Raw genomic sequence first — 12,892 nt, 5'->3', positions numbered from 1 at the left:
ATAGGGAGAGAGAAAAGAGAGACGTGAGTTTATGGGCTTTGGTCCATTAAAAGAATAGAAGAAAAAACTGTTTTTCGTTCTAATGAGAACAATTATTATTATTTCGTAATTGTAAGTAACTCACCTAATTCTTTGTTGGTTTGTGGCCACAATTTAAGTGGAAAATTAAAAAAAAACTTTAAACCCAAAGAAATGAGAGAGAGAGAAAAACAAACAAGAAAAAAAAGTAAGATAAAAAAAACTCTTTCTTTTTATTTTTGAAGACAAAATTTTCATCTTCAAGTTAAAACTTATGTGTCTCCATCTTTTGTAATTAGAATTACATTGAAAGCGCCAACTCTTAAAAACGATAAATACTCAGGTAAGTTGAATGAGAATCAATGGAAATGATTAAAAAATATTGTTTGATTTCTCATTTTCATCATGAGAAATCAAGTTGAATCCAATTGAAATGGAAAAACAACTTAGATTCTTAGACTCTTGTGTATATATTACAAAGTTGTTTTTTTGTGAATTTTGCAAAAATTTACATTTAACTGGAACATCTCCATATACAGGGTGTTAAATATACACCTTTTCCTTTGGATGGAATAATTAATTTTCCACCATAGATAATTGATGGTGTAGAACGATTAAGATACTCATCACTTCCATCACAACAATCGCAAATACCATCGTTAACCATTGATGATGGAATACTTGTTAATCCATCAAACGTTTTAACTATACAATAAAATCTATCAAAAGAGAGAGAGAGAGAGATGAATAGAAAACAAAGAAAAATAATTAATTCGATTCTTAAGATGATCATTTTTGTGCGAGTAACAATCACAATTAACTTACTTGAATTGAGGGCAAGCATCGGTTGATGGTTCATCACTTCCATCTTGACAATCACAATAATCATCATTAACTTGAGAATAAGAAATTTCCTCACCACTGGATCGACATCTAAATTGACCACCATCTTTTTCTTGGTAATATTTAAAATCAAATTTACTAACACCAAGAATTATTTTACCCAAAGGTTTAACTGGTCTTCTTTTGGTATCCTTTTTAAACGAATCTTTAGCAAAATAATTAACCTTTGGTGATCCTTTCAGGGGAGACAACAATTTACTCTCATCATCATCATTACCTTCATCTCCATGATCCAAAATCTTATGGCGATGGTGATTGTTGAATGATTTTTCCGGTGATCGGGATGCCAACTTATTTAAAGCAGTGATGATGGTTAACTGATACAACAGATAAAATGTACTAAAACTTAAACCAATTAAGAACAAATTTCTTCTAGTCAAATAACCAGAAAATCTTAATTTGGTCATAATAATTTTCTTAAAACAAAATTAAATCTCAATCACATGTTACCAAAAGAGTGAAAAAAAAACAAATTCAATTGTTTTTGTTTCCAAAAGGGATCATCTCCTAATTGCATTTTCCATTCTCCAGAAATTGTGTCTCAACGTTTCCACTAAATTGTAACTTTTTTGTTCCTTAATTAGTAACAATTAACGGATATGGATGAACCCAGGAAATTGAATATTGACCAGGCAATGGTAGGTGAGTAATTGGATTGGAGAAAATTGTTCCAATTGGATTTTAATTGTGAGTTTTTGTTTCATTTTCTTGTTTTTTTTAGTTTTACTTGGAGACAATGATGAGGAGAGGAAACAATTTATTTCTCAACTTGGTTCATCTATTAAATCATTGATTAGATTGATTTGTCGCTTATTAATTACTGGAGATGAGGGTGAAAAAGATTTGGCAATCAAATGTTTGGCTAAAATTAGTGAGATTGAAAGTCAATCTATTTTGGAAACACTTAAAGAGGAATCAGCTGTTTGTGATTTAATTTACTCTTCAGTGAGTAAATTACTTCATTCACTGGACAATCAATCTAATTTAACTGCAATTGATTCAATTAACTTTTATCTTGTTGTCTTGATTAATATTACAAGGGAAGAGATTAGTGACCAATTTGTTAAATCTCTGTTATTTTCGGATCAAAACAATGGTGATAATTTACTTGAAGAGTTTCAATTGATCTTAAGTGGAGTTGGAAAAATTTCTTCCAGTGGTAATAATCATTTGGCTGAATTAATTGTTCAATTGTTACTCAATTTATCTCAATCATCGTTAATCCAGAATGAAATTCAAACCTTAAAGGATAATTTGGCCTCTCTGCTGAAAGTGATTCTAAATCTTTTCGAGAATTCTACTAATCCGAAGCTTCGAACCTTTTGTTTATTGATTATTGTTAATTTTCTGATTTCTGGTTCAGCTCAAGAGACTATGCTGGATTCTAAATTAGAATTAATTGTTAAAATTCTTTCCCCATTAGCTGGACCAACTTCGAGTGAATTAGACGATGAAGACATGGCTCAGTTACCTTTGGATCTTCAGTACCTTCCGCCCGAAACTGAACGTGAAGCCGATAATTGTGTTCGTGATGCTTTAATTTCTTGTCTATTGTTGTGCTGTAACACCAAAAATGGTCGAGAATCGTTGAAATCTAATGGTACTTATTATATTCTTAGAGAATATCATAAATGGGAAAAGAATCGACCGCTTCAGAAGCGAATCGAAGACGTTGTTGATATACTAATTAAAGACGAAGAAGAGTTTGATAAGTTTCCTGATCTAATTTCCACTCAAATACCTGAACATTTACTTGGTAAATTTGACGAAATGGATCGAGATCTATTGACCGAATAATTTTGTAATTAGTAAGATGATTTACTAAAGAGTGTCAAAAATAAAACGACCTCTAAAATCCAACTAAATTCAATTGGTTTTTAGATAATTGTTATCTAGACAAGTTGATCAATAAAAAAACAATCAGATACTAATCAAGATATTCAGTGGTCAATTTCTCTAGATAACAATTATCTGAAACCAATTAAATTTAGTTGGACTTTAGAGCTCAAAGCGTTTTATTTTTGACATCCTTTAAAATTTTCGTTAAATAAACAAATTTAATTGCAACAATTTTTCAATTACAAACACGCATCTTTGATGATAAGAATAAATTGATTAACTTAATTTTAGAAACTTGTAAATTGTGACCAGAATCGCGATGAAAGAATATGTTTGAAGATGAAGAAAAAAAGTTGATTTTTGTACTTTAAATTGTCCAAAAATTTTACATCCTGAAAATACCGAAATCTGTCCTTTCGATTGGAGCATTGGAAGAGGCTTGAAGACAGAGACCTAAAACCCGTCGAGTGTCAACTGGATCAATGACTCCATCGTCCCATAATCGTGCACTTGAATAGTACGGTGAACCTTCAGCCTCAAATTTTGCAATAATTGGATCTTTAATCGCCTTTTCCTGTTCTGGAGATAATTGTTTACCTTCTCGACTTTTTTGATCGGCGGCAAGTGTGGCCAATACACCGGCAGCTTGTTCACCACCCATAACGGAAATACGTGAGTTCGGCCATGTAAATAAGAACCTCGGACTGTAGGCACGTCCACACATACCATAATTTCCAGCTCCATATGAACCACCAATAAGAATGGTAAACTTTGGTACTTTGGCACATGAAACGGCGGTCACCAATTTAGCTCCATCTTTAGCTATTCCCCCGGATTCGGCGTCTTTTCCAACCATGAAACCGGTGATATTTTGAAGAAACAAAAGTGGAATACCTCGTTTACTACATAATTGAATAAAATGAGCACCTTTAAGTGCTGCTTGCGAAAAAAGGACTCCATTATTGGCGACGATTCCAATCTTTTTACCATAAATCCGACCGATTCCCGTAACAAGTGTATCACCATAAAGAGCTTTAAATTCATCGAATCGACTTCCATCAACAATACGAGCTATAACCTCACGAACTTCGAAAGGTCTCTTTAAATTTTCACCAACAATACCATAGAGATCATCTAATGGATACAATGGCTCCTCGAATGGCCCTTCAACTGGTTCGAACTCATCAGACCAACCCCTTCGTTTGACATTTAAATTGGAAACAACTTTACGTGCAAGGTGAAGAGCATGATGATCATCTTTGGCGAGATAATCAGTAACACCAGAGGTTTTACAATGTAAATTAGCACCACCCAAGTCTTCAGCTGAGATAATTTCACCGGTCGCCGCTTTAACTAACGGTGGACCCGCGAGGAAAATGGTTCCTTGTTTATGGACGATTATATTTTCATCGGACATGGCGGGTACATAGGCACCTCCAGCAGTACAACTTCCCATGACAACAGCAATTTGTGGTATCCCAATTGCTGACATGTTTGCCTGATTGTAGAAAATTCTTCCAAAATGATTAACATCGGGAAAAATTTCCGCCTGATGAGGTAAATTAGCTCCACCTGAATCAACAAGGTAAATACAGGTTAACCTATTTTCCAATGCAATTTGTTGAGCTCTTAAATGTTTCTTTACTGTCTCCGGGTAATAAGTACCAGCCTTAACCGTAGCATCGTTTGCAGCAATCATACAATCAACACCATTAATTTGCCCGATTCCCGTTACAATACCAGCCGAGGGAACATCTTCACCAGGATAAACCTGATAACCAGCTAAAGGTGATAACTCTAAAAACGGTGAGCCAACATCGAGAAGCTCATTTATCCGCTGGCGAACCAAAAGTTTGCCCTTGGATGTATGACGAGCTGAAGCCTTTTCTCCTCCACCTTGAGAGATTTTCTGTAAAACCGATCGCAATTTAACTGTAACATTCAACAATTGATCATAATTTTCCTATAAAACGAGAAAACAAAAAAAAGAGAGAGAATAAGTTAAATGTAACAATCAATATCAATTAGAAAACAACAATCTACTCACCTTAAAATGATCGGATGACCTATCGACCGAAGTCTCGATGATCGGTAAATTGTCAGTGTGAATAAAACACCTCGAAACACTTGACCATCTCCAAAGGAGTTTATTAACACTATTAGATAACATCACAATCAACTTGGAATCTTGTAAACTAAATCAATGGAATATAAATTAAAGTGAAAAACAAAACTATCAACCAATTGACTATTTTCTGGTCTCAATCCATCTTTTATCATTAATATCTCATCAATCAGAAGATTAGATGATGATGATGATGATGATGAGTTAAGAGAAAACCTTTTATCAATCATATCCTCTCTTAATTATCAATAATTGATCAACTAATTACACACCGATAAACAATTTAAGTTAACAAGGGAAAAAAAATGAATAGACAATAAACAAAATAAGGTAAGAGAAAAAAAAAATTTTCCAACCGCGTTTTTCAATTTAATTGATCGACTTTCTAATTAACTATTAGCCCCAATTGATTAACTTTCATTCAATTTGTTTAATTTTTGAGTTTAATTCATTGATTTGCCAACAATTAACAATACTCACAATCTATTTGTTTGTAATCATAACAACTCAAGGTTAACGATGTGGTGACAATTTAAATTATCGTGTTGATGATTAGTTGATGAATCTTTTTTTTTTTTTTTTACTCACCACAATTTAACTTTGTAACAATTAACAATTAAAAACAACTGACCTTGTCAATGATAAACTATTTCAAGTTAATTGTAAAAACTAAATATCCGATTACCTTGAAATCTTTATCAATGGGAATACAAAATTAATCAACACAATGAATTAGATAAAAGTTTAATTGCTCTCAGTTAATTATATATGGAAATAGTTTCATTATATTATCATAACTTAATCAGTTTACTAATTAAAAAGGATCAACGATTAACTGTTACATTGTTAATTGTTGTTAGATAATTAAGATTGTCATTTTACTGGTTTCACTTTTCACAACAATCAATTTAATTTTCGTGATTTAATCAATTTACAAATCAACGGTTACAATTAACCTTGATTTAGTTTTCTTGTTAACAATTAGTGATAAGATGAAGTGTAATAAAGTTACTCAAATTGTTCATTTAATTATAAGATTTTTGATAATCTTTATTAATCCTTCAAGGTAGAATTAGTTAATTATTGGTAATTAATTGTCGATATCATAATGATTTAGCTAATTCAATTCAGGGTTAAATTAGATAAGTGAAAGTGAAACAGTTTCAACAATTAACTGATTCTCATTTTCTTTACCTTTGTAATAATTGCTTTTAGGTGAATGAATCAGTAAATCATGTCAACAATTTAACAATTTAATTGTTTCAACATGATAATAACATTGTCGTTACAATGTTATTAATCATGTAATTAAAAGTTAATTGTAAGAGCATTTTCCGTCATAACAAAATCAAGAGGCAAGAGAATTGAGTTTAATTGTTAACAAGCAATTAGAAACTAGATCTTCATCACCATCACCAAAGTCCATATGGAAAGTCAATCAACAATCATGATTAACTGATTGTGTTCAATAAATAAAAGAAAATTAAATTACAAGACTAATAGTTAATCCATAATGGGAATCAATTCTCATCTAATGTTAACAATTAACTAACCAACGGATATCCTGTATTGAGAAGCTAAAGAAAAAATCAACACCTCAAGCAATTAAGTAAATAATCAATTGCAAGATTAAAATAGAAATGTAATCAACTGAAACAACAATTAAATTATTATTTTAGTGGAAACAAAAATGAAAAACCTCATCAAGAAACATAGACTTTAATTGTAAACTGGACAAACTGGATTAATAAATTAACCTTATCCTCCAAAGTAAAATCAACGATTAACATCATTAAAATCGTGATTTATTGTGATTACCGATGAAAACCAAAGATTATAATCAAGGTAGCAATCAATAACCCTAATGATTAAATTAGGAACATTAAATTAAGATTAGCAGGAAAAGAAAACTAAAATTAAATTTCAAACCAAAAATTTACCTGATAAACTAATACAATCAACCAGATAGACTTAATCATCAAATAATCAACCAGGTAAATATCAATTGATATCTACTATCGTAGTCGTCATCAATATACACAATTAGATTTAGAGAGAGAGAGAGAGAGAGAGAGAGAGAGAGAGAGAGAGAGAGAGAGAGAGAGAGAGAGAGGAGAGGATGATGAGTGAGTAAGAGGAAGAGCAGATTCAGTTTCAATTACAATTAGAATCATCATCTCATCATCACCATGATATTAAACTAACATTTTTTTCTCGTTTTTTGTTATCAATTTAATTCTCTCTCTCTCTCTCTCCTTTTTTCATTGTTATCAATTTAATTTAATCAACAAATTACATACACAAATGATAGTAATAGTTTGTCATCAATGTATTCGTCATCCTTTGTTACAATTTAATGTTGATGGACAATTTAATTCACCAGTAAACAGTTTCCATCATTTCCTTTGGTCATTTTCAACGTGAAAAATTTTTTCATTAATCTTCATCATCGTTTCAACAATGATAATTATCACTTGTGGTTAATTGTTATCAGCGTTTCTTTTTGTAAATATTATATTACAATTCAATTGATTTCTCTTTGTTTCTGTGATTTGTGAATCAATATAATGTCAAACACTCATGGATTTAAAAATGTCCTCGCCTTTGAACAAGCGGTTGACCGTCGGCTCCCCGCTCATTACAGTTCCTATCATATTGGGCGATTATTGTTAATTACCGGAAGTGTTACCTTACTTTCCGGTTTATTGTTAAAGTTTATCTTCTATGAAGATCGAGTTGGTCCAATTTTCATCGTCACTCTGATTATCTGTGGACTTGGTGTTGGCCTTTTCCTAACTGGTGCTTTTCTAATCATCCTTGCAGCTCTTAAATCAGTTCGAGCTCAAGATGAATTTGCCAAACAAGCGGGTCTTAATCAACCAGCTAATTATCAATCAAATTTAGTTGAAAATGGTTCTCCCAATAGTTATACCACCAATTTGAACAACAACAACAACAACAACAATGTAATTAGTAACAATTACGCCAATAACGTTAATGGCAATGTTGTTGGATCAACTAATAGGCCTAATTTGGGTCGGTCAATCAGTCAAACACTGGACAATAATATGAACAATATGATTAACCATCAACCATTGACAGTTTCAACGTTGGAAAGAGTTGATTCAAACCCAATGAGACACTAATTGTTGTGAATCTGTGTAAATATGTTTACATTAATTTTCTCATCCATCATCTTAATATAATTGTGATTCAGTTTGTTCAAGGTAACAATTAAAAAGTTCATCTTGATTTGAATAGTAACAACAACAACAACAACAACAATTAACATTGATTGTTAAAATCATATTAATAACTCTTGATGACGATGGTACACTATTTATGTGTAGCATTATGATTTGTGCAAAAGCTACAGCAATTATTATCAAAACTAATTATCAAAGTAATTAAGTTATTGTTATCATAATCCTAATTCTTGGCTGGAAATCATCTGATGGTAAATTTTACCTTAATCATTTGCAGTTTTGTTTCACTTTCACTTTTCAAAACTGGAACAAGGTCCATGAAGATTCATATTAATTGTAATTTATTGCCATTTATCATCATTCTCATCACCATCATGATGATGATGATCATCATCATCACAGGAAGCTGAGGGATAGAATGAAAAAAAGAGAAGACAAAAAGTGAGAAAAGTGAGTCTTTTTTCACCATAGGAAAAAGAGGTTGAGGTCAATTGTAAATGATGAACATACAAATTACATCAACAATTTAAATTGTTTCATCTGAATAATCAATTACTGTTTGCGTGATTTGTAGTTTACTAAACACAATCAAATTAAATTAACACTGATCATGATCGTGATCATCTTCAATGTATTTAAATACATTTTCTGTTCAAAGGAAATTGTGAAGTTTATATGATGAAATGATTGATTATTTTGTTTTCAACATTAATTGTAACAATTAACTTGATTTCTATTGTTTTGTTTATTACTCACTAACAAAATAAGAAAACAAAATAATCTCGATGTTTAAATCAATCATTATGTTTTCATTACCTTATATTGGTGATTAACAATTAAAAAGATCGGGTTATTGTTAATTAAGTCTTAATTACAATCCTCCAGAGTAACCTCAGTGCGAATGACATATCATCATTGTCATCGTCATCTTAATGATCATCATATTGTTATCGTCACCATCCTGATTATAATTGTAATTTACTTCCTTGGTTAACTGATTGTTAATCCAGATATTTACAAATTATTTCCGTTTCTTTTTTTGTCCATTGATTTTGTACTGTAAACAAAACATAAATAACAATTAGATCGATGTAACTTATTATTAACTCAAGTTGATTAAAATGAATTATGATGGAAACAATTTATAAATTTTCATGTGCTTTCATCGATTGATACATTATCATGTATCATCCATTTGGATATCACGATAATACTCGTAACGAACATCACTAATTGTCCAAAAATGAGATATCACAAACTTGATAAAGTCCGATAATCAAGTTAATTGTAATTTACAAAATGCACTCATTTTGTTCCGATCAACCTAATAATATAATTTTTTATTCAATGTTTTGATTGCGATGTGAATTTAGACCAATAGATGTCAGAAGTTTCATGTTCATGGATGAAAATTCATGTTTATGGGAGAAATGTTGATCATGGTAAATGAAAGAATCGTAGAATTTAAGAAGAGATAGATTTTTTCTTCAGAACAAAAATCAGTAGTAGAAAAGTTAAGAAGGAAAATATACGAAAAAGGAAAATCGAAATTCGAGATTCGAAAACTTTGTCATTTCGCCAATGTATCAATCATATACACTGTAAATATATGAGCTTTAACTGGAAGTAAAGAATTAATATATGTTCGAAGTAAAGAGTTGATTAAACTGTGTACTATTCGGTTGAGAAGCGAAAAAATTTCATCAAAAATACGAACCAAAATCAATCGATGTGCTAAGAAAGTGCGTTACGATTGGTCAGCGTGTGTGTGTACTCATGTTCATGTGTCAATAAACTATGTTGCCAGTTGCGAACATGGATAATTTAAAGTTCACTGTATTTTCATTAATTGGATCAACTTTATTGTTAATTGTTAACTGTTCATCATTGGAACAACAACCAAATCGCAATCATGGCAATTGGATATCAAATTTTCAAGGTGAGTTAATGTCATGAGAAATTGATTGATGTATTGTTGGTCAATCGTAAGATTAAAATGTAAATTGATTATAAACTCGTAATCCTAATGATTGACATTTATCAAGATTCAAAAAAAAAGCTACTTCATGATAAGAAATCAAAACAAATATCAAGACAATCAATAGTTTGAAGATTCATGAATAGCTTCAAGTCAGTTCCTGTCATTTCATGATAACCATTTTTTGGTTTTACTTTTTTCATTCATCGTTTTCTCGGTGAAATATGATCTCGATCTATGCTTAGAATACTAGACTGAATACCAATGTATCCGTTTCATAGAAATGAATGTTAAAATAATAATATCAACTAAAGACAAATAAAGAGAAGGTCAGTTGATGGAAATAAAAACGGAAGTGAAAATTGAAAAATATCGGAAAGAATCAAGTTAATCTCCGAGAAGAGAAAATATAAAAAAGATAAAGTAAAATATTGAATGAATTCTGGTTAGTCTGAAATGTTGAGAAAAACGAAGATAACAATAAACTTGTCATGTCAATCAAATCGCCATGAAAAACATTCAACCTGGATGATGAGAGAGTTGAAAAAAAGGACTGGAAACAATTCTGATTCTGAAACGGTTTAAATATCAATTATTTCTTCTGAACTTTATTCTGATTAATATTCTGTGATTTATAAACGATGAAAAGAGTTTGACAAGTTAAGAATATCAAGTTTATTTGTTTCGTGTCAGGTAAAATACTTGAATTGGAAGGTAGGACGATCTGATTAAGTCTAGAAAATTTCATGGGTCACTTAAGAATCACGGGTAGATGATTTTCTATCGGGAAAGTCACGCACATTCTGTCATATTGTCTCAACTAAATAAAAAGCATCATCATCATCATCATGATAATAGTAAATGTCAACCATTGAACAAATAGTCAACAATGTAATCAATTAACACTAACAACCCAATAAGATGAAATTGACCATAAGTAATTCAACTTGTATAATGTCTGAAGATAAACATTAGCTTCTCAATTCAATTGATCTCATCAATTGATTCACTTAATTGTTGTAGTATATCAATCATCTTCTCACAATAAAGTTAATATAAACTCCAAGTAAATTTTCAATTCTTATTCAACGATAAAATGTTTTACTTTAATTTCAATTCACAGAACCCATTGGACTAATGGCTCCTCGAATTACTTATAATAGTAACTCTTTGGTTTCAGTTCGTCAAGGGACATTTGCTAAACTTTGCTGTGTTGCTCAAGCATATCCAATACCACAGTTCAGGTAATTCACATTTGATTCAATTAATTTAATGACGATAAACAAAAAGATGAACCATTTTCTTGAAGAACCAAATTAAAATGATAATCTTACAATTGAATTATTATACAATACGAACGATATCATAATATTAGATTGATGTTATAATCTACTATTAGCAAAGTAAACTAAAGCTGAACAACTAAAATGTAGATAAAATTTGTGGAGAAACTTTTTCTTCCCTGTTATTTTCATTCAATATTATCCAAGAAGATTGAACATTCAGTTGATCATTTCAGATGAAAACTTGTACATCAAACTAAATACTTGTGAATTTTAACAATGATTGATTGTTTTATGTCTGAACAACGATGACTCTTGACAATATAACCTTTCTCTTTTTTATATAAACTCTAATTCATGTTAGGTTATCATGGAAAACTATTAGATTGTTCATTATAAGATTGAATCTTCTGAAATAAGGTAGCCTATGGGAAATGATAAGATGCTGTTCAACAACCTAATACATTGATTGTATTATGTGATAAAGACAAAGTAACTTTTTTTCCTACAACTTTTAGTATCTAAGCCAATGTTTTACATTCACTTTTTTGCTTGTTTTCATGTTACTATTAACATGAGCCCTTTTAAGATAACCTTTAACTTGACTTTCCTTTGGCTATAAGAGATTTATATTGTTGAGAGATTACGGTTTGGCATATCGGTTAATGTATCTTTGGTTAACTGGCTAGTTGGTGTCAACATTAAGACAAGCCAAAAACATACAAAATGCTTGTCCGTTTATGTAACTGTTGAATCAATTGTCAATTTGTTTTTGCTTTCTTAACGCTTTAGAAATTTTTAATGACCAAATTTAAAGAGGAATTAATTATTAATAGATGAGCCATATTGAGATCTTCTATACAGGGAAATTCAGCTACTTTGTTGGTTTTTTTTTTCAAAATTATTCAAAAACAACTTGAGCAGTAGAGTCCCTATTTTGTCTATGAAAGTTTGGCCGACACTCAATTGTCATATTCCAAGGTCATACTGGTGGATCAACTATTAATACTTAAGTATTCATACTTGTTAACTGGTGAATGGATTGTCAGATTTTTGCTTAAAATTTTTCTTTCTCAATTAACTAATCTACTATTCAGTGGATCAATAGCTCAATCAGTAAAGTTCAATCTAATATCGAGTGTAACATGAAACCGAAAATAATATTAATGAACCTAAATTGTGATTAAACATGAAAATTAATTAACCATTTGACAGAAAGAAAGAAAAGAAAGAAAAGAAAGAGAGAAAGAGAATCAGCTAATCTAGATAAATTGAGTTAATTAAACAATGATCAATGTCAATACAAGTCAATGAATATCAATAATATCATCATTATCATTATCGATAAAGTTAAGAATTGAAATAGTGTTGATAATGATAGAGATTGTGATTGTGTTTCGTGATTGTGATTTGTGATTATAATGTTTTTATTGTAGACTTTAAAGATTAATCAATTTTAAAATCAATAACAAGTATTGGAATTGGGTGATTATCATATGATAGTGTTGATAATTTATTGATTAAATTTACAAATTTTTTT

At 30.5% G+C, this 12,892-nt stretch overlaps 4 protein-coding genes across 5 annotated transcripts in view; 2 read left to right on the top strand and 2 right to left on the bottom strand.

Moving 5' to 3' along the window:
- Positions 1 to 227: 227 nt before the first annotated feature.
- LOC128386785 (uncharacterized) lies at positions 228 to 1,417 on the bottom strand. The gene is made up of 2 exons (XM_053345865.1): positions 844 to 1,417; positions 228 to 737 (listed from the first exon to the last, which is right to left on the bottom strand). Exons 1-2 carry the CDS (start codon positions 1,326 to 1,328, stop codon positions 533 to 535), a joined length of 690 nt encoding a protein of 229 aa, XP_053201840.1. The 5' UTR covers positions 1,329 to 1,417; the 3' UTR covers positions 228 to 532.
- On the top strand, positions 1,379 to 3,045 carry LOC128386777 (protein HGH1 homolog). The gene is made up of 2 exons (XM_053345857.1): positions 1,379 to 1,563; positions 1,643 to 3,045. The coding sequence occupies exons 1-2, from the start codon at positions 1,521 to 1,523 to the stop codon at positions 2,716 to 2,718; spliced, it is 1,119 nt and encodes a 372-aa protein (XP_053201832.1). The 5' UTR covers positions 1,379 to 1,520; the 3' UTR covers positions 2,719 to 3,045.
- LOC128386775 (methylcrotonoyl-CoA carboxylase beta chain, mitochondrial-like) lies at positions 2,959 to 5,384 on the bottom strand. 2 transcript variants are annotated; one of them, XM_053345854.1, is made up of 3 exons: positions 5,366 to 5,384; positions 4,808 to 4,955; positions 2,959 to 4,723 (listed from the first exon to the last, which is right to left on the bottom strand). In XM_053345854.1, exons 2-3 carry the CDS (start codon positions 4,928 to 4,930, stop codon positions 3,146 to 3,148), a joined length of 1,701 nt encoding a protein of 566 aa, XP_053201829.1. In that variant the 5' UTR covers positions 4,931 to 4,955; positions 5,366 to 5,384; the 3' UTR covers positions 2,959 to 3,145. The 2 variants fall into 2 exon arrangements, with proteins under 2 accessions (XP_053201829.1, XP_053201828.1); XM_053345853.1 differs by lacking the exon at positions 5,366 to 5,384 and having other exon boundaries at positions 4,808 to 5,152.
- A 3,975-nt stretch (positions 5,385 to 9,359) lies between these two features.
- Positions 9,360 to 12,892, top strand: part of LOC128387097 (cell adhesion molecule DSCAML1-like) — a 53,036-nt gene continuing 49,503 nt past the window's right edge. The window contains exons 1-2 of the mRNA XM_053346248.1: positions 9,360 to 10,030; positions 11,193 to 11,313. Coding sequence (XP_053202223.1) covers positions 9,889 to 10,030; positions 11,193 to 11,313 — 263 coding nt within the window. The 5' untranslated portion in view covers positions 9,360 to 9,888. The remainder of the gene's footprint in view (positions 10,031 to 11,192; positions 11,314 to 12,892) is intronic.

This window comes from Panonychus citri, unplaced genomic scaffold, assembly GCF_014898815.1.
Source record: "Panonychus citri isolate SS breed McGregor unplaced genomic scaffold, ASM1489881v1 Contig00077, whole genome shotgun sequence".
NCBI classification, from domain to species: Eukaryota; Metazoa; Arthropoda; class Arachnida; order Trombidiformes; family Tetranychidae; genus Panonychus; species Panonychus citri.
This window is presented reverse-complemented; position numbering and strand designations above follow the sequence as displayed.